Source organism: Thalassophryne amazonica, chromosome 5, assembly GCF_902500255.1.
Source record: "Thalassophryne amazonica chromosome 5, fThaAma1.1, whole genome shotgun sequence".
In the NCBI taxonomy this organism is placed as follows: domain Eukaryota; kingdom Metazoa; phylum Chordata; class Actinopteri; order Batrachoidiformes; family Batrachoididae; genus Thalassophryne; species Thalassophryne amazonica.
Window position 1 is genome coordinate 44,498,281 of NC_047107.1, and position 22,982 is coordinate 44,521,262.

Sequence of the window (22,982 nt, forward strand, 5' to 3'; positions counted from 1 at the left end):
GCATTTAATCTATTATTAGACTCTATTGGCTTTGCTCAAAAAGTAAATGAGTCCACCCACCACTTTAATCATATCTTAGATCTTGTTCTGACTTATGGTATGGAAATAGAAGACTTAACAGTATTCCCTGAAAACTCCCTTCTGTCTGATCATTTCTTAATAACATTTACATTTACTCTGATGGACTACGCAGCAGTAGGGAATAAGTTTCATTACACTAGAAGTCTTTCAGAAAGCGCTGTAACTAGGTTTAAGGATATGATTCCTTCTTTATGTTCTCTAATGCCATATAACAACACAGTGCAGAGTAGCTACCTAAACTCTGTAAGGGAGATAGAGTATCTCGTCAATAGTTTTACATCCTCATTGAAGACAACTTTGGATGCTGTAGCTCCTCTGAAAAAGAGAGCTTTAAATCAGAAGTGTCTGACTCCGTGGTATAACTCACAAACTCGTAGCTTAAAGCAGATAACCCGTAAGTTGGAGAGGAAATGGCGTCTCACTAATTTAGAAGATCTTCACTTAGCCTGGAAAAAGAGTCTGTTGCTCTATAAAAAAGCCCTCCGTAAAGCTAGGACATCTTTCTACTCATCACTAATTGAAGAAAATAAGAACAACCCCAGGTTTCTTGTCAGCACTGTAGCCAGGCTGACAAACAGTCAGAGCTCTATTGAGCTGAGTATTCCATTAACTTTAACTAGTAATGACTTCATGACTTTCTTTGCTAACAAAATTTTAACTATTAGAGAAAAAATTACTCATAACCATCCCAAAGACGTATCGTTATCTTTGGCTGCTTTCAGTGATGCCGGTATTTGGTTAGACTCTTTCTCTCCGATTGTTCTGTCTGAGTTATTTTCATTAGTTACTTCATCCAAACCATCAACATGTTTATTAGACCCCATTCCTACCAGGCTGCTCAAGGAAGCCCTACCATTATTTAATGCTTCGATCTTAAATATGATCAATCTATCTTTGTTAGTTGGCTATGTACCACAGGCTTTTAAGGTGGCAGTAATTAAACCATTACTTAAAAAGCCATCACTTGACCCAGCTATCTTAGCTAATTATAGGCCAATCTCCAACCTTCCTTTTCTCTCAAAAATTCTTGAAAGGGTAGTTGTAAAACAGCTAACTGATCATCTGCAGAGGAATGGTCTATTTGAAGAGTTTCAGTCAGGTTTTAGAATTCATCATAGTACAGAAACAGCATTAGTGAAGGTTACAAATGATCTTCTTATGGCCTCGGACAGTGGACTCATCTCTGTGCTTGTTCTGTTAGACCTCAGTGCTGCTTTTGATACTGTTGACCATAAAATTTTATTACAGAGATTAGAGCATGCCATAGGTATTAAAGGCACTGCGCTGCGGTGGTTTGAATCATATTTCTCTAATAGATTACAATTTGTTCATGTAAATGGGGAATCTTCTTCACAGACTAAAGTTAATTATGGAGTTCCACAAGGTTCTGTGCTAGGACCAATTTTATTCACTTTATATGCTTCCCTTAGGCAGTATTATTAGACGGTATTGCTTAAATTTTCATTGTTACGCAGATGATACCCAGCTTTATCTATCCATGAAGCCAGAGGACACACACCAATTAGCTAAACTGCAGGATTGTCTTACAGACATAAAGACATGGATGACCTCTAATTTCCTGCTTTTAAACTCAGATAAAACTGAAGTTATTGTACTTGGCCCCACAAATCTTAGAAACATGGTGTCTAACCAGATCCTTACTCTGGATGGCATTACCCTGACCTCTAGTAATACTGTGAGAAATCTTGGAGTCATTTTTGATCAGGATATGTCATTCAAAGCGCATATTAAACAAATATGTAGGACTGCTTTTTTGCATTTACGCAATATCTCTAAAATCAGAAAGGTCTTGTCTCAGAGTGATGCTGAAAAACTAATTCATGCATTTATTTCCTCTAGGCTGGACTATTGTAATTCATTATTATCAGGTTGTCCTAAAGTTCCCTAAAAAGCCTTCAGTTAATTCAAAATGCTGCAGCTAGAGTACTGACGGGGACTAGAAGGAGAGAGCATATCTCACCTATATTGGCCTCTCTTCATTGGCTTCCTGTTAATTCTAGAATAGAATTTAAAATTCTTCTTCTTACTTATAAGGTTTTGAATAATCAGGTCCCATCTTATCTTAGGGACCTCGTAGTACCATATCACCCCAATAGAGCGCTTCGCTCTCAGACTGCAGGCTTACTTGTAGTTCCTAGGGTTTGTAAGAGTAGAATGGGAGGCAGAGCCTTCAGCTTTCAGGCTCCTCTCCTGTGGAACCAGCTCCCAATTCAGATCAGGGAGACAGACACCCTCTCTACTTTTAAGATTAGGCTTAAACTTTCCTTTTTGCTAAAGCTTATAGTTAGGGCTGGATCAGGTGACCCTGAACCATCCCTTAGTTATGCTGCTATAGACGTAGACTGCTGGGGGGTTCCCATGATGCACTGTTTCTTTCTCTTTTTGCTCTGTATGCACCACTCTGCATTTAATCATTAGTGATCGATCTCTGCTCCCCTCCACAGCATGTCTTTTTCCTGGTTCTCTCCCTCAGCCCCAACCAGTCCCAGCAGAAGACTGCCCCTCCCTGAGCCTGGTTCTGCTGGAGGTTTCTTCCTGTTAAAAGGGAGTTTTTCCTTCCCACTGTAGCCAAGTGCTTGCTCACAGGGGGTCGTTTTGACCGTTGGGGTTTTACATAATTATTGTATGGCCTTGCCTTACAATATAAAGCGCCTTGGGGCAACTGTTTGTTGTGATTTGGCGCTATATAAAAAAAATTGATTGATTGATTGATTGATTAAACTACAGGCAACGCCCACTAATGTAGCTTGTCATGTGCAGTTGTCAAGGTTGCTAGGCAGCAGGATAAGCTGATGACACACTTGAAAAATGCTCCGTGGGCTAGGTTGTCTCATTTCAGTCAGGCCCCCATGTTCTTGGAAGGCCAGATCGTCATAGAATGCAACCTTCAAAGGATTGCGGCCCTTGAGACACATACCTATCATGAGTGTATGGCACCACCTATTGCTGTGGATGTCTGATATGTAAAAGTTTAGTCTGTGATAATAGAACAATGCCATACAATATTCTTCCATATCAGGGCAATAATTTACATATAGTTTTATTCCAACATTTCATCTTTCACCTCATGAATTATTCATACCATATTGCAGCTCACCCTGCTCAGAGTGCCGCTCTCATTGGACCGACATCGCTGCTATTTTGGAATTGTGGGATAGCTCACGCCCACAGATTGAACTCGCCGGACTACTTTCGCTAACACTCTAGCTCGTGACATGCCGACATGAGAAGATGCTGCCAGATGAGTGTGTGTAACACATATGACTATGAGTGGAGATTATTAGGATTTTCCTGGTGAAAATTAAATCAAAGCAAATGCCTACCTGTGTCAACATACTTTACATTTCTTAAATATTTATTACAGCCACTCTTAAAACTCCAGTTATGTTTATAATTTTATTACTGGTAAATTTTAGAATTGATTTAGATGAGATATACTCATTAATCTCAGAGGAATATTTCTCAATTATCTGGGAACTATTTTTTGCGCAGGAATTCATCAAGCACGTCGGCCACGGGCGCGTACTAACACAGAATACACAAAAACTAGACAGTTGTTCGGCCATAACGTCCACTTCGTCCACTTTTAGCTTGCCATAAGCTAAACTAGTGGCGCTCCCGAGTGTGTGATTACAGCTGGCACAAAGGGAGTGGTAACATGGCAGCCGATGGTCTATCCAGAACGTTAAAACGACGCCATCAAAAGGAGACAAGACGACGCATAATTAAAGCGACTTGTGTCTGTTTTCATTCGTACTCGCGTTTAAAATGTCTATTTTCTGAACCCGTTTTTTTCTTCCCCAGTTAAAAGGTCCGTTGAATATGTTTCACTACGACGTTATGGTTTTGTGGTGAATTAGAAACGCCAGCTTGAGCAGAAAGACTGCGTCACTTCTTTAACAGACTTTTGCGCTGTTTTGTGTAAAGACAAAGTATATTTAATGTTGGCCTCTGGCAGCTTCGGGCTGATTTTGACTTGCTGACAGTTTGTTTCTGTGTACAGTAGTTATGTTCCACAGCAGCTCACAGAGGAAATTCTGGACGTTTGACAGCGAGGACAAAGTGGAGCAAATGAGATGCGACGCCAATCAGAAATTTCGCAACAAGATGCTTGAAAGTGGTAAAGTAAGTGTAATAATACCTCAGTAATCCTTAACCTTGCTTTTACATGGCAAGAAATAAGGCTCAGGGGCCTCATGTACAAAGTGTCGTACGCTCAAAAGTTGGCGTACGTCAGTCTCAACGCCAACATTCAGATGTATCAAAAGTGGACCGTGGAAATGTGCATTGCGTCACGCAAAAATCCTGGCTGGCGTACACACATTTCTACAGCTATTGTCCCACTGCCAACACATAGAGGTGATGCTGGGAACCGTTAAGTGATGTGCACATAAGAGACACACTGTTGAGCAGTTTATATATATATATATATATATATATATATATATATATATATATATATATATATATATATATATATAAGTGACGTAAAATGGCATTAACAGTGGCTGCATTAGAGGACCTTGTAAATGGTGCAATCCAATGTGAGTGTGTATTCAGGGAGCAAGAGGATTTTCTTGCAAATGACAATAATTGGCTCATAAGCCGATTTTGTTTACCAAGGCCACTGTTACTGGAGTTGCGCACAGACCTGCAGACAGCCCAGAGCGCAGTACGGCGAGGATCCAGGGGTGGTCTGTGCCCACACAGATGCCGATCACGCTGGGGTTCCTGGCAACAAAGGCATTTCAGCGTGAGCTGACCGACCAGTCAGGAGTTGGGATGGGTATTGATAAGATTTTATCAATATCGATTCTGCTTATTGGTCTGATTCCTTATCCATTCCCTTATCGATACCTCTTGTGAAAGTAGGCTTTCCAGGTTTTCTATGTCAACAACATTTTCCTTGATCTCTGGACATAAATAAAAGTAAATAAAATCTGTAGTTTTTGTCAAAAGCATTTCCTTTCAGACATTTTGACATGAATGTCACGCCGTACCTCTAAGCTGAGCTCAGCTGGCTGCTGCACATCAGCGCAGGACATCTCATTTGTGGGATGAAAAAAATGTTTTTGATCGATTGCAGTTTGTTTGTATTACAACATTTGGAAAGAGGTGCCATTTGATTTAAACAGCGGTTTGCTTTGAAGTTATTAATTCCAACTGGACTCTGTCATTCTAATTTGACTCAGCAGAGAGCCACGCAGCGTTTGGAGCTGTGTGAACAGAATGGAGGATGATTCTCGTTTCTTTCTCGCAACAACACAGGAGTCCCAGTTAGTGACTTTAATCCGCACAGAAGTGACTCACGATTAACATATTCAGGGATGAAAGTGGTGAAAAACAAAAAAAGCTGTAACCCAAAATTACCCCCCCCCACACCACCTCTCACACAAAAATGTTGAATTCTAGAAGCCCTCAAATGCAGTCTGGTGCTATTCCAGACAATAAACTGCAGTGAGTGCAGCATCCATTTTGGTGAGAAAAAACTTTCCTTATCCAGTAATATTCTGCTCTTACTAGGTTGCAGCAGTTTTCTAGCTTTGCATATAGTTCTGGAGGAAATCGCTGAAGAACTGAACAAATTGAAAATATGGTTTAACCAAAACAAATTATCATTAAGCTTAAATAAAACAGGGATGAAGTGGAGGTGTAAGAGTCACTAGGTGTTCACAGGAAACATTTTTTTTATTTATTTTTGCTCATTGTTAGTTGGTTTTATATTTTCTGTTGCGTTTTAATCAGGTTCTTTTAGTCTCTTTCTCTAAAATTGTATTGTAGCATTATTAGTTATTGTTGTTGCTATTATTATTATTATTATTAATAATATAGAAACAAAAATAAATAAAAAAAATTACAATTTGTAATACAGTTGACTCTTTTACGACAACAAATGCTGAGCCATTATTATTACAGAAAATAAATGCGCACAAACTTGCTGAGATGCGAACAGCTTAATGCTAACTTTAACATTGAAAATGCCATAGACATGCTTACACGTTAGCATTGGTCCTGTTTTTCAAGTAATAAAATACATCTATCAACTGTTTCAGAAGACCATAACAGGTCGGTTTAACATATAAAAGGTCACAGACATATGCTATTTGAGGTTTTAGCATGGAAAAATTAAGATAAAGCCAAATAAAACAATGAACCAATGAAGCAGCAGGTCGGATCAATGCTTCATTGCTTCAAGCTTCAAGGAAGAGCTGCGCTGCAGAAACGGTTGATTACAGATTGGTTGATTGAGATTAACGGGTTGATTGAGTAAATAGTTTATTTGTGTAAATTGTTTCAAATGAAACCAGCGCGGGCACATATGGGCATGTGCACATTCAATTTTTTGTTTTGTTATTATTATTGTCTTTTTGTTTCTTGACTGTGAAACTACTGCTTCTTAAAATGCCCCCGATTGTCCCCCAGCATTTGGCATTAAACGCACAGTGCCCCTCACTGTTTTAAAGTCAGTGTGTGTGCGCGCTGCCTTAAGCCCACAGCGTTGCGGCCTCACACACATGCTCCCACTAACTCTTTTACAGTTTATTCCATGTGACAGGGTAGTTGAACTATCCCTGCGCATCTCCACATCATGTCCATCTGTAGCTCACACTCCGTATGATTTCTTTTCTGTGTTCATGTTGACTGATGTGACGGCATGGAGAATCCCAGCTCCAAGGTCCTATTTACATGGATTTGCATATTTAAATAGGGGCGTAGCCAGTGCAAAGTTTGGTGCACGTGCGCTCAATTCCACGTTCAGTGGGATGTACAGAGGGAACGTGTGTGGATCCATGCCTACGCACACTTTGATACATCTGGATATTTTTGTGCTACCGCCAGTTTCTGGGTTTTAGCACACTCCATGTTTCAGTAGGAAATCAGTTGTACATGAAGCCCCCGGTCGTTTGTGGCTAGATTTCAAATGTAAGCTTTTTATGAAACCTGCTGAATTTAAAAAAAAAAAAAAAAATTGTGTGTGTGTGTGTGTCAGTGGGTTGTTGTTGCAATTGCTTTTTTGTTTAATTCATTTTAATTTATATTTTTGGCTTACAAAACAAATGATTACAGTGGAATTTATCTGCAAATATGATGAAATATTGACTTATATTGTCTTTTTATGAGACATACAATTTTCAAAAAGCCATCAGTAGACTATTTAGATAATTTATTAAGAGCAGCATTTCTTTGTTATATTGATCTTTTAAAATTGCAAAATAAATTGACAGTAAGATTTCTCTTTAAAAACAATGAAATATTGAGATTTTGAAAGTAAATATTTTACATACGTTTTCCTGATGCTCTAAATTTTCAAAAAGTTACGAATCAGTTGTGAATAAAATGTATTTATTATATGGCTGTGATGCTACGCAAATCTGATTGGCTGATTACAGTCTGATATTTTCCCATAATGGACCGGTTACCATGACAGTCAGTCCGCAACGTGTATTTTCATTCCAAACCAGGAAACTAATTACATGATTAGAAAAACCAAGTCGGATATGAACGTACTCGATAAATATCTAAACAGCATTGGAAAAAACACACAGACTGAAAGCTTAGCAGCTAATGACCGGACCATCTGTGGAGTTAGTGGAGGTGAATAAAGCGAACAAGCAAAACACAGTCAGCAGCATATTTGGATGATACTGTAAGTTTTTTCTGATGCCATTTAAATATTTATGGAGTATGTTCATGTCTGACTTGTTTTTTCTAATCATGTTTTTAGCTTTCTGGATTGTAACAAATGTGGTACAGGTTCCAGACAGATTGTCATGGTAACCAGTCTAATATGGGAAAATATCAGACCGGAAATCGGCCAATCAGAGCGCGCTTTGCCCACTCTCACACACCCCGGCGGCGCTTATCTTTAAAACAAACATGGAAGAGTTTGTTTTGCTGACGGATGACGATCTGATGCATGGCATGGCGAACTTCACCGTCAGAATTATTTTTGGACTCCTATTTAAAGTTTGTGTTGGATTGTTCATGTCAAAGCAGCAGTGATGCACCAATTTTTTTGCTGCAGAGGTACCAAAATGTAAGTCCCTTTACTATTGTTTGTAAATTCATCTGATATAAAATGACAAGGCTTCGCCTCGTTAAGTGGTTTGTTCCAGCTTTCACCTCATAAAATATTCGTACCATTGAACTCATAAACATTCATTATTTGTATAATAATACCTTGACAGACTTATAAAATGTTCAAATATCTGTAATTATTTTGTACCACTGTATCATTTTGTTATTGTTTCACTGACACATTTTCAGAGTTTACTTTTTTTTTTTTTTTTTTTGCTGTACTCCCGCTGTGTATCCTTGAAAGGTGGGAACTCTATTTTGAAAATTCAGGAGATGTGCGTTTGAATTTACCTGCAAGATTACAGCACCCACTTTTCAGAGATTTGCCAACAGAGTTACAGGCTTGTGAATCGCGTGAGTTTTGTCAACATTCTGTCACAGCTCTGCCTTTGTGATTGCAAATTCCACGTTTGTACCAACGTGCAGACTGTTAGCATTACAGATTCCAGGTTTCTGGAAACCATTTTAAAATCCTTGCTGTTTCTTGTCTTGTAGGTTCAGACTATTGAATAATAATTTCATAATGATATTTGTCTTTGTCTAACAAGCCCGGCCTGAGTGAGTCCATGTTCTTGGATCGCCATGAGGAGGACATTTTGTTCAGGTACTATGAGATGAGGCTGCTGGATTTCTGCAACACATTCAAGCCTGCAATGCCTAAATCAGTTGTGGTACGTGTTGGACCTCGTTTTTGGCAGAATAGTGTAACTGACGTTGTGCTGTATGGTTTCTGATACCTGTCTCACCCGTCTAGGGTACAGCATTCATGTATTTCAGAAGATTCTACCTGAATAATTCTGTTATGGAGCACCACCCAAGAATTATTATGCAAGTATCAACAGATGAGACATGATGGAGAAATCCAAAATGTTTTGGGGGTTGACATACAGCCATGGTCATATATTTACATATGAGCTGTGCGAATTGGCACCATATCAGAGTTCTGCAAAGCCGTGGCCTGGAAGCAGAAGTGTTGTCCAACTTTCCAACGTTTTTGTGTACTTTACAAAAATTACTCCCTAATCCTGTAATTAATAGATTTATATGCAAAAGTTGAGTTCCCATGAGCAAATGACATGTTTTTAAATTTATTATATTGCATCAGATAATAACAAGAAACACTTAGTGCAATAGCCACACTTTACATTTTTAACACAGATTAATGCAAACTAAGTTGTGATTCAGTGTTACCATAAAACATGGTTCAGTATCATTTTGACATTTGATAAGTTTTGTCTACAATGGAAAGACATTATTATTGATTAGCATACGACCCTTCCACAATATTTAGTACTTATTGACTCCAAACTGTTTGACGTATACATTATGACACTGAGTTTGAACTTTCTAGGTCACCCAGGGTGAAGAGGTCATATGACCAGTAGAAAAGTGATATTTGATTTCATATTAGTATTTCATAGTCACCATCGGTGTACATTTGAACAGCTAATTGAATTAGCCATTGTAAAGATTTGCTTTCGCCATGCTCTGAACATGATATGTACCAGAGATATTAACCCTTTTTTTTGGCCTGGTTTTATTTGTCCAGTCATTCCATTCTTCTCTGCTGTGAAGACTGTAGTGAGCTGAACAGATGTAGTTAAAGTGATTGCTTTTCCTGTTTCAGGCTAACATGTGCATACCTGGCCTGTAAGGTGGATGAGTTTAATGTGTCCTGCAGCCAGTTTGTGGGCAACCTCATGCAGGAGACCCCTGAAGGGCAGGAACGGGTTCTAGAGCAGATCCTGGAATATGAACTACTGCTAATCCAACAGCTGAACTTCCACCTAGTGGTCCACAACCCCTACAGACCCATGGAGGGTCTGCTCATCGACATCAAGGTGGGCAGTCTCCCGGAGAGCTCTGAATGTCACAGCGCCACTCAAAATGTCACAGCGCAGCAGTGTGACTGTGGCATATCTTAAATTACACGCTGTGTCATTTCGATAAATTGTTCTGTTTCGCCCCCTCAGACAAGGTACCCTTCACTGGAAAACCCGGAGTCTCTAAGGAAGAGCGCTGATGACTTTGTGGCACAGGCGGCCATGACGGACTCCGGGTTGCTGTTCTCGCCTTCTCAGATTGCTCTGACGGCCATTCTGAACAGTGCTGCCCGAGCCAGTCTTGACATCCAGAGGTGGGTCACCAACCATGTAGAGCGCAATATGACCAAAAACAAAATAACAAAACAACAACAAAAAAAATGTAAAACCTCTCTCTCTTTGAAACATTTCTGCAGCATTCAGTATCAATAATTACAAACAAGCACATTAAAGTTACCAGGGGTCACACTTGTGCGCATTTCTCAAAAATGTCTTAAAATAATAAAAAGTTACTAAATAGCAAATATAAATAAAAAATATTAAAACAGGTAGAAACACTTCTAAAGTTCCATGATTTGTTTGTTAAGGTGGTCTTGTGGAAGTATGATAATGAAACGAAAATGGCTGATTGTGGTTTGAATGTTTGTGCATTTCAAAATTAATTTTCTGATGACAAATTTTAAAACATGTTTTATTGAGCACAACACTGTATACACAGTTTTTTTTCTGTTTAGTGCTACAATTTTTTAAATTAATATTGTCACTGTTTAAACGCTAAATTAAGTTTTAGTTCCTCAAGGTTCAGAGAATAATGGAAAAAAGTGACTATTTCCCATTATCCAAGATGACATCATCAAATGTTTAGTGTTGTGCAATCAACAGTTCAGAATTCAAAGATATTTTGCACTCTTCATCCAGGTCTCTTGTTAGGGCATGTCTTGCTAAAACATCAGTGAGACTTGTAATTGTACTGCTCCATTTGAAGATGAGCATGAACAAAAATAATTCTGTACCAACACGAGGGTGAGATAATTGGATTTTGGTGTTTATGTGATATATCACATGATATAAATACAGTTCCTGAATCTGGTTGGTGGATTTCATTGAAAATTCACACAGTGGTAGCACACCATGTCAAGATGTGCATGAAGGATATTAATTCTCGTACATTGACTTCAAGGAAAGACAGACTTTTTTTTTTCTTCTTCTTCTTCTTCTTGGGAGGTGATGGTCTAGTGGTTAAGGTTGGTGGGCTTGAGACCAGAGAATCCTCTGTATTCAAATCCCAGACTGACCGGAAAATCACTAACTGGGAGCAGCCCCGGTGTGAAAGGGGCTTAAAGCCCCTTTCCCAGTTGCTATCTGTTGCATCATGACGACGCAGGAATTTCTGCATCAGGTGCATGCAGCAGGGGGCAGAGAGGAAGTGAGGATGCCACCTGCAGGTTCTCTGCACAGAAAAATCAGAGTGCACAGTTTGGCTGCAGATAGACTGTGCACTCTGATTTCTCTTCCAGTTTATATTTGTTCTTGTGCTGAGCTGCAGGTCTGCGCTCTGAGTTCTGTTATAGTTTATCTTTCCTCCTTTGACTGCGAGATGCGCACACGTGTGTGCGAACGAACCGTCCGTGAGCAAATGTGGAGATGTCTGGAGTTCTACTTGATGTTGACATGTCCTGTCTGTGGCAATCAGTCTGTGAGCAGGACTTATGTCCTTTTTTGTCCTTTTTTAACACAGTGATGAGAGAGTTTGAGGGGAGAACAAGGAACTAACTACCTGCAGCCAGACAGTATTTTTTTTTTTCTTTCTTTCTTTTAAGTGTTCACATGTGCATGTGAACGAACCGCCCGTGAGTAAATGTGGAGATGTCTGGAGTTATACTTTGTGTGAACATGTCCTGTCTCTGGCAGTCTGTGAGCAGGACGTTTATGGACTTTATACAAACATATTTGTGAGAGAAAAGCGAGGAGCTGCTGCAGCTGCAATCCGCATTTTTTTTCTGTGCTGTTTTTTGAGCATGTTTTACTGCATTGTGTATACAGTATAAAGACAATCCTGCGTGATTTATACTGCAGGAACAATGGAACACAGCAGGAATCATAAATTGGCGTCGGGTAACGTTGTCTTATGAGGGTGTGGCTTCCAGTCACGCTAAGTACTGTCCTGTTGCTCTGACTTGCGCTGAAACCACTTAATTCTGCGTCGAGCAGAGGATGCAAACAAAAATTAAACATGTTTAATTTTTGGCGTCCGATTTCTTCGTCCTTTGCGCCCCTCGCGCTGTTGTGGCGCCGAGCTGCATCGTCTCGGCACTGAGTTGCTTCCACGTGGCGTCGTCATGACGACACACGACGCAACTGGGAGCAGCCCCGGTGTGAAAGGGGCTTAAGGGCCCTTGGGCAAGGTCCTTAATCCCCAAGTTGCTCCTGGTGTGTAGTGAGCGCCTTGCATGGCAGCACCCTGACATCGGTGTGTGTGTCTGTGTGAATGGGTGAATGTGAGGCATAATTGTAAAGTGCTTTGAGCAGCTGATGCAGATGGAAAAACGCTATATAAATGCAGTCCATTTACCATTTATCCCCTTCCTCCCCCTGTGCATCACATTTGTCTGTTACATGGATAAACAGACTTGTTGAGCCCTTCACCACAGAGGTCCAGTTTAGTTCATATCAAATTATTTACTACCACTGACATATATTACATACACTCACCGGGTACTTTATTAGGTATATCTTGCTAGTACTGGGTTGGACCCGCATTTGCCTTCTGAACTGCCTGAACAACCTGTTCTTTGTGGGTCACTAGTGCTGCATCGTCAGCAAACAGCAGCTCACGGATCAGCATATGGCGTACCTTGATCTTGGCTCTCAATCTAGCGAGGTTGAATAGCTTACCATCCGACCTGGTGTGCAGATAGACGCCCTCAGGGCGGTCATGGAAGGCATAGTGTAAGACACAGGAGAAGATACTGAAGAGAGTTGGAGCTACAACACACCTGTTTGAATCCACTTGTGAAAGGCTTGGCCTTATTCCCATCTGTGATGATTGTACATTGCTGGTTTTCATGAAAGGATCTGAAGATTCTCAGAAGTGTTGGTGGACAGCCTAGGATTTTGACGAGGCCATCTCTGCTGACCATGTCAAATGCCTTCGTGAGATCAATGAAGATGACATATAGAGGTCTGTGCTGCTCACGGAACTTCTCTTGCACTTGTTTTAGAGAGAAAATCATAACCATTGTTGAGCGGCCTGCCCTGAAACCACACTGTGATTCTGGGTAGATCCTTGAAGTTATTTTCTGGAGTTCTTTACAGATACATTATCTAACTCATGAGAATGAATGAAAATGCAACTGTTTTACACACATATAGACAAGATTTTTTTCTTTGAGACAAGATTCCAAATGCGTTCTCCACCGCACGATGTGCACAAGATAACCTGCAGCTGTAAATAATATCTCTGTGATTCTGGGAGCGATGGTTTCGTCAGTTAAGTTCTGAGAGCAGACGGGTCGTCGAAGTGCGGCTACAAAATTATTATTTTATATAGTGTGGCATCAAGCGGGACAAAGCAGGATGAATTGCTAATTGCGCAGCAGTGCGGGGATCAAATTTGTGCAAGTGTCAAGGTGCTTTAAGAAAAAAGGCTTGGTTGGTTTGTTCTTATAGTCACGAGCTGCCGGTGCCTTGACAGGGGGAGCGTATATATGTTGTTGTTGTTGCAGCACTATAAAGCAGTTCATGTTTTTCGCAGGACCAGAGACTGTTGTTCACACGATGTCTTTGTTGTGAGGCTAGTTTTCTGAGACCCCTGGTAGGGGAGAGAAAGCCCCCATTCTCCCCCAAAAAGTTATTTAACCATCAGAATTACTCCCAAATGGTAAAATTATGGTCAAAAAGTTGCAAAGTTCTCCTTTAATTCTTCATGGCATAGATTCAACAACGTTTTGGACACATTCTTCAGATGTTGGTCCATATTGACATGATGGCATCACGCAGTCGCCCATTCAGTGAGTCTGCCCATTCTCCTCTAACATCAACAAGGCATTTTCATCCACACAACTGCCGCTCACTGGATATCTTCTTTTTTTTTGGACCATTCTCTGTAAACCCTAGAGATGGTTGTATGTGAAAATCCCAGTAGATCAACAGTTTGTGAAATACTCAGACCAGCCTGTCTGGAATTTATTTGTGTTAACAAGCAATTGAACAGGTGTACCTAATGAAGTGGCTGAGTGTATAATATAATAAAAAAAAGTAGTTCATTTAAAGCTACATAAACCAAAATAAATAATAGAATAAATCAACCCCAAATCCTCAGTTTTGTCAAGTCAAAAATTGTTTAATTGATGTCTAATAAAAATCAGTTATCAATATAAGGTGTTTGATTTTCCGTGTTGTTTGGGGAGAAACAAGAACATAGACTGCAAAAACTGACTGATATACGCATATGTACCAAGGTGAGTTTAGAAACGCAAGGTGAGCCTGTGTTGCAGATGATCATTAATTAACTAGTTACTTGGTGGAGGAAGTAACCTGTGATGTAACTACTGGCTCCAGCAGGCTTCAGGGCCTATATAGGACTTACTTCTTGACAGAAATAAAGTAAAACTGCTGAAAAGATTGCTATTTTTCCCCATTGACAAAACAAAAACCCTCAATCTTATTATGTGTCTAGTTTTCTGGCTGAATGCTTGGGACTGAAAGAGGACAAAGATACTCTCTCCAAGTTGTATGACTCAATGAGATGTGAGTAAACTACACTGACAACATAATATCACAAGGTAGTGATACTGCACTCTTTTGAACTCTCACTGATCTGACTGGAGTTGTATTAGTAAAAGTGTTTTCCTTCACTCACTCAGGCATGAAAAACCTCCTGAAGAAGTATGGACTTCCCAAACCAGAAGAAGTGAATGTTTGCAAACTGAAGTTGGAAAGAATCCACGCTGAATGTGTCACAAGCTCAAACAAGTAAGAAGTTGGCATGAACTTCTTTGTAGAGCCTGATCGATATGGATTCTTGGGGGGCCGACATGATACAGATATTAGCAAAAAAAATTCTGCTTTATCTGTGGCTATATAATTTTATAAAAGCCCATGATTCCTAACATTTTATCAAACCATTAAAACAAAGAAATATAATTGAGGCTTTATGTTTTACAGTTTAAACACAAACTTTATTGTTAAAAACTATAAATTTAACCAGCCAACACACTGCTGTCACGCTACCTTAATTTGAATTGGCAGTCATTGTGTCACATCACTCAACTTTAGCATAAAATAGACTTTCCATCTATTTTGGCCCCACCTAGCTGGCGGTAAAGCAATCACTTGTGTCTTGTTGCTGGGAAACATTTAATATGATTGAAAATGAATGACAACTACAAGAGAAACAGGCAAAGCAACTAGCTAATATGACCAAGGGGTGACGAGGGTCTCCGTCACGCTTGACAGTATTGTAAACTATGCTGTTGGAGCACCCTCTGCTGGACATACTATGTAGTGACACCATTTCCAACAGCCATTGTTTTTCTGCATGGGTTTTGCTAAAATAAAAGTGTTCATATCAGCAAAAATAATGCTGATACGATATGTTTGTGAAAGGCTTGTATTGGGCAGTATTATCAGCCAACCAATATCGGTCAGACTCTACTTCTTTGTATTGAAACAGGTGGATATGTGCAATAATTACAGCCTATTGTTAATTATTTGTGAAGTGAAATGTCTCCATTTCCATTCATTCTTTGTTTGCCAAGATGAAATTGCTATAAAGTCCTCTTAGAGGTATTTTCAGTTTAATCAGGACTGTCACATTCATTTTTTTTGTTTTGTTTTTAAATCATTGAGGTCAAAACTTTGAACATATTACAAAGTTAGCAAAAAAATATTGAGTACTGCGCTGGGTGAGTAAGTGTAAATAGTATAAAAATGCAAACACTCAGGTGCTCTTCAAGGATAAAGGTCAGAAAATGACTGTCCATGTTATTGAGAATAAAAAAAATCTTTCATTCTGATAGATAAAAATCCTTGAATAAATACAAGGCTATGCATTTCAACTCACCCGTTTTCATCAGGGAATCCATTCACATTTGAAAGACGTTCTTTATTTCAGTCACGTGTCATTGATGATTTGCTTTCCTACAACAAAGTTGATAAGACTTTACAGCTTTGGGATGTGGTTTGATTTGTCTGTAGCCCCATCCCAAGAATTTCAGTAACCCCACCAGAACTTTTGTGTCATTCAAAAGCCGGTGTTCAGTACAGTGCCCCAGGTTACTGGAGAAATGATCAGATAGTGGCCATCTGGCCTCCATAGACTGCGGAGGCTGAGCCTACTGTTCTGAAATGAGACTGTCTAGCCCACAGAGACCGCCCAGATTGCATCGTTAGTTTATCCTGGCCTCACTCCATCGCCATGCACCATTGACAGCTACACATGACAAGCTGCTGTATTTTTGGGGGGTCAGTTGTGTGTATTTTGAATCAGTTTGTCCTTGAGTCTGGATCTGCCAAAAATACATTGTGTGCTATGTCCTCTCTTGCTGAACACAGGAAAAAAAAAAAACTTTCCTGTGTGACATGTCCAACCTTAAATAGAGGCATTGTCAGTCTCCACATGTATCCTCCACTGCCTGGAGAAGTGTCATGTGGATAAAGGGACACACTTGTTGATAGGGTTGCAGCAACATCAGTGAAAACTGCTGCATAATTCAGAATATGATTTCTTTTCTCACAAATTCAAATGGCATAATTTACCAAAACTATATTCAGTGTAGCTGGCTCTAGTTCATGGATGAATATATGATTTCACCCTCCATGATGCCTTTCTAGTCTGTAGAAGATTCAGAAAAAGGGAGTGTGTACAATGTAGTGTAGTCAAAAATGTCTTCTTGCAGTAAGCCCTACTATAGTAGTTTTTAAACCTACCACACTGTGACCAGTCATGCATTGGCTCTGCAAATGTATAGTGGCTTGGAAAAGTATTCAGCCCCTTGGTGGTTCAGGCATTTTAATTTGTTTATGGCATTTCAAATACAAAAAGTAAATCAGGCTTCTCAATATAAAAATTTCAAGAATTATTGTCCTTAAACTCAAACTGAAAGTAAATCTCTACAACTTGATATAAATGAATTAAAAATATAAAAGTCAAGATGATGGGTTGCATAAGTAATCAGCCCCTTTGGTATAATACTCGTCAGTTTTATTGCCAGTTTTCTTCAGACAAGTCAGGAGATGGATGCATGAACATTTCCATGTCACTGAATATGTTTTTAACTTTATTTCCATCAGTTATGAAGAAATACAAACAGTATGGCACTCTATGGTAAATCTGTGTGGGGTAGCCAGTTCTCAAAAACTGAGTGACTGTGTAAGAAGGAGAAGAGTGAGGAAAGCCACCAAGACACCCAGACAACCCAGAAGAGGTTACAGGCTTCTGTAGCTGTGACTGGAGTGCATGTTTTGCATTTTGTATCCCCAGTTATACAGCTTTATGATGAAGTGGTATAGAGGAGGGTTTTTAATTAAAAAGACCTGAAAGTTCAGCTACAATTTGCCAACAGGTACATCTGAGATGCAAGTCTAGATTTAATGTTTTAGTGAAAGAAAACTGGAGACTGATGTAAACAAAGTTCAAGACATATTCAGTGATGTGGAAATGTTCATGTATCCATCCCCTGACTTGTCTGAAGAGAACTGGCGATTAAACTGATTTACAGGTATTATACCAAAGTGGCTGATTACTTATGCAACCCATCATCTTGCCTTTTATATTTTTAATTATTTTATATCAAGTTATAGAGATTTACTTTCATTTTGAGTCTAAGAAAGATAATTTTAGTTTTTTTTATATTGATAAGCCTGATTTACTTTTTGTATTTGAAATGTCATAAACAAATTAAAATGTGTGAAATACCAAAGGGCTGAATACTTTTACGAGCCACCGTATGTAGTTTACAGTTATGCTCAAATAGCAATAATGTGTAGCTTTTATTCTATTATATACTCATTTTCGTCCTCTCCCTCCACAATCCCCTTGGTGTCTCTGCACTGTCGTCATCCATTGTTCAGAATGATACTGACCTTTGGCCAACATCAAGACAGTGACTGGTTGGTGTTCAGTGAAACGGCGTTTGTTTGCATGTGAAGAGTGTGAGGCTCTGGTGAATAAATGTGGCTTTTTGTTTGTTGTTTGGAAAAGAAATCACATTACTTCCTGATAGATTTTTGTCTCTTTAGAGAATTGGGTGTAGTGTTTTCTTAAATGGAAACTGGAGTCAGAGGTTGAGAATTAGCTTGTGGTTTTGCAGACTTGGTCTATGGTTTTGCTTGCTGAGTGATAGGTTTTAGGCATTGTGTGATATGTAAAGATTTTGTGTGTAAACAGCTAAAAAGCAAACTGTAAATGACAAATCTACACTGCCACACACATAGGCTGTGTACCCAATTCAGCAGCTGAATGCAGCCAAGGCTGTAATCATCAGCTGCTTCCGTCACACGTGGGCCGATGCGGCTGCCCCATTTCAAAGGCTTCTTATGAAGCAGGCGATGTGTGCAGCCTTCTTTCCTCCAAAACCAAAGTTAACAACAGTTGTATCATTCACAGCCCAAACAGTCCTATGAGTCATTGTACAATTCTCCAGAAATATTTTTTTTACTACCATCTCTGGCAAAGTGCTTTATGACTAAATTTATTTATTAAGTGTGGACATTCCTTCATTAATGCTGCCCAGTGAGCTTTAAATGAAGCCATTTCATTTGGTGGGTAGCGATGTGTTTGCATAAACATCCTTGTATTGTAAATAAAACTCCCCTGTCCAACTCCAATTTTCAGTATGAACACTTTTATTTTAGCCAGGTCGCCATATCGAAGATGCAAAAGGTTCAGTATCAGGTAGAAAAATAAAAAGGAATATTGTCAGCTGAAATACAGAAAGGAAGAATAGCATGCCACATTCCAGTCTACGTCATCCCTAACATGTAGCACAGCAGTTACTGGTATCGTTGAAGAGGAGACTTTCATTTGACAGTTTTGCTGTTCACACATGGTGAGGTCCACATCTTCTTAAGTGCAGCTACAGTAAACAGTTTGATAAACTCTTGAGCTAAGACAGGCACAGATTTGGACTTTGCAGTTGTTTGGCACACGAGGCCGGCCTATGACTCAGATTTTGATAAATGTGTGTTAGACAGTCCTTTGTGTGGAAATGAGTGATAGCCAGAGAACAGAGGCATCAAAGCTTTTGTTCACATCCCCGTGTTCACGGGAAGTTTTGTACTGCCCTCATAGGACTTACTGGCACCTCTGATGTGTAAGTACACAATTTAAAATGTCTTGGAAATAAATGCAAATGAAACCGTTTTGTTTCATAACTGTGGAGGGGAAAAAACTGTACTGTGACAGTTACTGGCACACTTTGCATTTACAGCAAATCATCACTTTTACAGCCAGTTTTCTTTGAGTCAGGGGATGGATACATGAATATTTCTAAGTCATGTAATGTCTTTGACTTTTCTATCAATAATTAAGAAATACAAAGTGTATAGTACTGTAGGATTGTCTGTTGTAGAACCAGCAGTAGTGAGTGAAGCCACCAAGACAGAGGGAGATAGGTTTTTTTTTTTTTTTGGATGTGATTGGAGGTTCTGCGTCTGCTGTATCAGACAAAACAGCTTCATCGTGGAGTGGAGAACATTTTAGAAAAGGGCTCAAGTTTCCTGTGTGCTACCTGGTAAACAGGAGCTGAAATTTCACAACTGAAGAAAACCCTTCTCTTTGCAACTCCATTATGAATTTGCTACAGACAAAAGTTTCGTATCCCCAGTTTCTCTTATCCACAGAAGTCTGTAGTCGCTGTTTTGCAGTTATGAATCCCGTGCCATCTCAGTCCGTTACTCAAGTGAGAGGTCAGTTTCAGCAGAGTTCCAGTTCAAGGCACAATGTAAACAAACCTCGTGAAGTATAGACAACATCAGGGCACAGCAGAAGTCAATCACAGGTGCTACAACTCCTCGATAACCCTCTCAACTTGGAGGAATGTGCCATCATCATCAGTCGCCCGTGAACTCGCTAGATCAGTGCCATCCACATCCTTGCTAGACATTTTTACATGCGCTGAGAGATGCCAGAACTCTGCTGGCGCAGCGGTGCATTCTGGGAAGCCAGGGGGATTATGGGAAATGTTAAAGTAACGAATGGAGGTGTCACAGGCATCTTTGGCTTCGCCCACTAGTCACAGACAGATTTTTCCATACAGAACCATACTAACTTGTCTCAAAAAAGCAGCAATTTGCTGTAAATTTCAGTGTGTCACACATTCTATCAATTTTCATGATGCCAAAGCTTTTCTTTAATCAAAAATGTGGCATTTTATTAAATATTCTATTTATAAGAAACTGTCACTTTGTTTCTCAACATACTCTAAATCGTGCACTTAAAACCCAGAGTTAGCAGTAATCCTACCCAGGACGTAGGCCCAAGCACTAAAGTAGATTCCATTCAGGGTTAACACATGCAAAGGTTACACATATGTCCTACAATCTATCATTCATCTCTGTTTAGCTATGGCTACAAACACCATAAAGTTGTCCACAAGTATAGATTATCAATGAAGCAGCATATTAAACAATTGTAACACTTGTTTGCAGTACCGCACGGTCATTAATACACAAAGATGTTGGATGTTAATGGTGTGAAGGAAGAGCTTGTTGTAAAAATCAAGTCCATTAGAGGATGGTGTGTAATTAAAGGAAGTTAAGGCTCGTGTCATCTTGGAGAGAGGTGCTACATGAAAATTCCCTGATGGCGGCAGGTAACGCTACTTCAGTGCTTTGGACGGCCTCCCATCTCATGGCCAAGGCTTCGATGTTGAATTGAGAAGGGCTGCACAAAATCTCAAGGTCCCCATAAAAAAGCATCTGGTGTTGGGTTTTTTGTTTTTGTCATCACACTGTACCTCAGATGCCATCTGTGTGAGAAGTGTGGTGAAAGTGTTCAGGAAGGAGCACACTTTTGGTGACAGGCTTTGGAAGGACTTTGCAGCATGTCAGGCATTTGCATTTGAACAGCCAGGAATCTAGGCCACATGCTTAAAAACCACAAACTGACTTTAGGCTTGGGTTGTGCATCTCACACCAGGGTGAGGTCTCGCGTTGACTGGCTGGCTGCGCACGCTACACCATTTCCAAATCTGTAGGTCACATGACCTGGATGGCAGCAGCCAGTGACATGATGGTGCACTCTGTCCTGTAAGAGAAATCGGACATGTTTTGTGAAAAGCACACACTGCTTAAAATGTCTTTAAAAAAAAAAAAAAAAAAAAGTCACGCCATGGAGCTACTACAGATGAAAATGAAGTGGTTGAGAAAACTATTACTACAAATGATGATCATGAAGGTTTGGTGGAAACTAGATGTCACATTCTGTCAACTAAATGAATACTGATAATGGACTTTTGGGGGAACTGTTTGGCTACCTAATGGTACTGCGTCTTGGATTTGGATGCCTTGGTCTTGTGAGTCCTGGTTCTCAACAAAATGGAATTTTGCAATTTTAAAATACAAGTTGGGTACCTAAACCAATAGTTTGCAGCACACACACACAAATGCATGCATACCTCCAAAAGATTGTATTTATTTTTTGGGGGACATCCATCTATCCATTTTCTGTACCCACTTACTCCAATTAAGTCTCAAAATAACAAAATTCTGTACCAACTTACTCCCGCCAAAAAGGAGAATTTGGACAACAGTTTGGGGACAAACGGGACCTAAACACGTACAATAGAATACATTACTGGAAGGAAAAAGAAAACTGCTGTTCTTGAATTTATTTTCATAAAATACGTTTTGGAGAGAAAAATCCATGTTATTTTTGCGAACCATCTTTGTATGATCCATTTTCTGTCTATTTACTTATAACTCTGGTTCGAGGATTTGGGCCTCAGTTACAATACTGATACATAAATACAGAAAATGAACATTTGACCAAAAGTGTGGCTCCAAATGTCAAAGTTAAAAGAAAGAAAGAAAGAAAAAAGTGGTGTTCAATTATACAATTATCAATACATTTGTTTTACAGCAAGCGAAAGAGGGGATATGTGGATGATGACTATGTAGCCAAAGAGCCACGTCTGACAGAAGAGGCGTGTCACCACTCTCAAGTAAGAACCCAGATTTTTGTTAATGATCATCTTTTCATGATTTTTTTTTTCCAACTTAAATTTAAAACACTGTCGTTCCAGGATTGGTCTGATGAAGATCTGATATGACATCAAAGTGTTAACTTCCACTGATGAACAGTTTGTCAGTAGTATGTCATTCTGTATTTACTCGCACATATTGTGGTCAGTGTTCGGATTTTTTTTCTGTGAAGGAAATAAATTTATATTTCTACATTTTATACTTCAACATGCCCAACAGACTGGTTGGTTGATTTTAAGAGGTATTGTATTCAACTGAAATTTGCAATAAATGAGTCCATCTACTTTACAAAACAGTTTAATAAGTGCATGCATGTGTTGATACAATCTGTACTTTTCCAAAGTAAATTAATGCTGTAAACACTTTCACTAAGTTTGTTTCTCCGATTACGTGTCCTGTCCGGCATTGAGAAGTCTGAACCAAAAAACTGAACCAATATGATTAAAAAAGAAAATCCCTGATACAATTGGAGGGAAATAAAATTCAGCTCGTCACTTATATACTCATGATTCCAGCAAGAGAATTTATTTATATAAAATAACCAGTTTTTTTTTTTTTTTTTTTTACTTTTCCAATCTTGAAAAGAAAGAAATAGAAATGCTAGTTTTAGCACTTTACAGATATTGTCACAAGCTTAAAATAAATCAGTCCCTAATTACAGTATAAAAAGCATTACTGCTGATAATCCAGTTTACAAGGATGACAAGGACAACTAGCTTCTTCTTGTCAGTTTGTCATTACTGAGGAGGGAGGTACACTTTGGCAACTTGTGCT

The 22,982-nt window shown here is 39.3% G+C and overlaps 2 protein-coding genes across 6 annotated transcripts in view; one reads left to right on the forward strand and one right to left on the reverse strand.

Moving 5' to 3' along the window:
• Positions 1-3,796: 3,796 nt before the first annotated feature.
• ccnh (cyclin H) lies at positions 3,797-22,407 on the forward strand. 4 transcript variants are annotated; one of them, XM_034170096.1, is made up of 10 exons: positions 3,797-3,913; positions 4,106-4,227; positions 8,730-8,852; positions 8,936-9,009; positions 9,809-10,022; positions 10,155-10,318; positions 14,683-14,753; positions 14,870-14,978; positions 22,087-22,168; positions 22,250-22,407. In XM_034170096.1, the coding sequence occupies exons 2-10, from the start codon at positions 4,111-4,113 to the stop codon at positions 22,274-22,276; spliced, it is 981 nt and encodes a 326-aa protein (XP_034025987.1). In that variant the 5' UTR covers positions 3,797-3,913; positions 4,106-4,110; the 3' UTR covers positions 22,277-22,407. The 4 variants fall into 4 exon arrangements, with proteins under 4 accessions (XP_034025987.1, XP_034025989.1, XP_034025988.1 ...); XM_034170098.1 differs by having other exon boundaries at positions 3,832-3,913; positions 4,109-4,227; XM_034170097.1 differs by having other exon boundaries at positions 3,911-4,034; positions 4,109-4,227.
• Positions 18,834-22,982, reverse strand: part of rasa1a (RAS p21 protein activator (GTPase activating protein) 1a) — an 88,876-nt gene continuing 84,727 nt past the window's right edge. The window contains exon 26 of one of the 2 annotated variants that reach the window (XM_034170093.1): positions 18,834-21,252. In XM_034170093.1, the coding sequence (XP_034025984.1) occupies positions 21,204-21,252 (49 nt within the window). In that variant the 3' untranslated portion in view covers positions 18,834-21,203. The remainder of the gene's footprint in view (positions 21,253-22,982) is intronic. The other variant, XM_034170094.1, reaches the window with a different exon arrangement.

What these genes read in the sequence shown, in the direction of transcription:
- ccnh (XM_034170096.1), top strand. Translation starts at nt 4,111, where the DNA reads ATGTTCCACAGCAGCTCACAGAGGAAATTCTGGACGTTTGACAGCGAG. An exon ending in AGATGCTTGAAAGTGGTAAA is followed by an intron (nt 4,228 to 8,729) that starts GTAAGTGTAATA and finishes TTGTCTAACAAG; the next exon opens with CCCGGCCTGAGTGAGTCCAT. An exon ending in AGGCGTGTCACCACTCTCAA is followed by an intron (nt 22,169 to 22,249) that starts GTAAGAACCCAG and finishes CTGTCGTTCCAG; the next exon opens with GATTGGTCTGATGAAGATCT.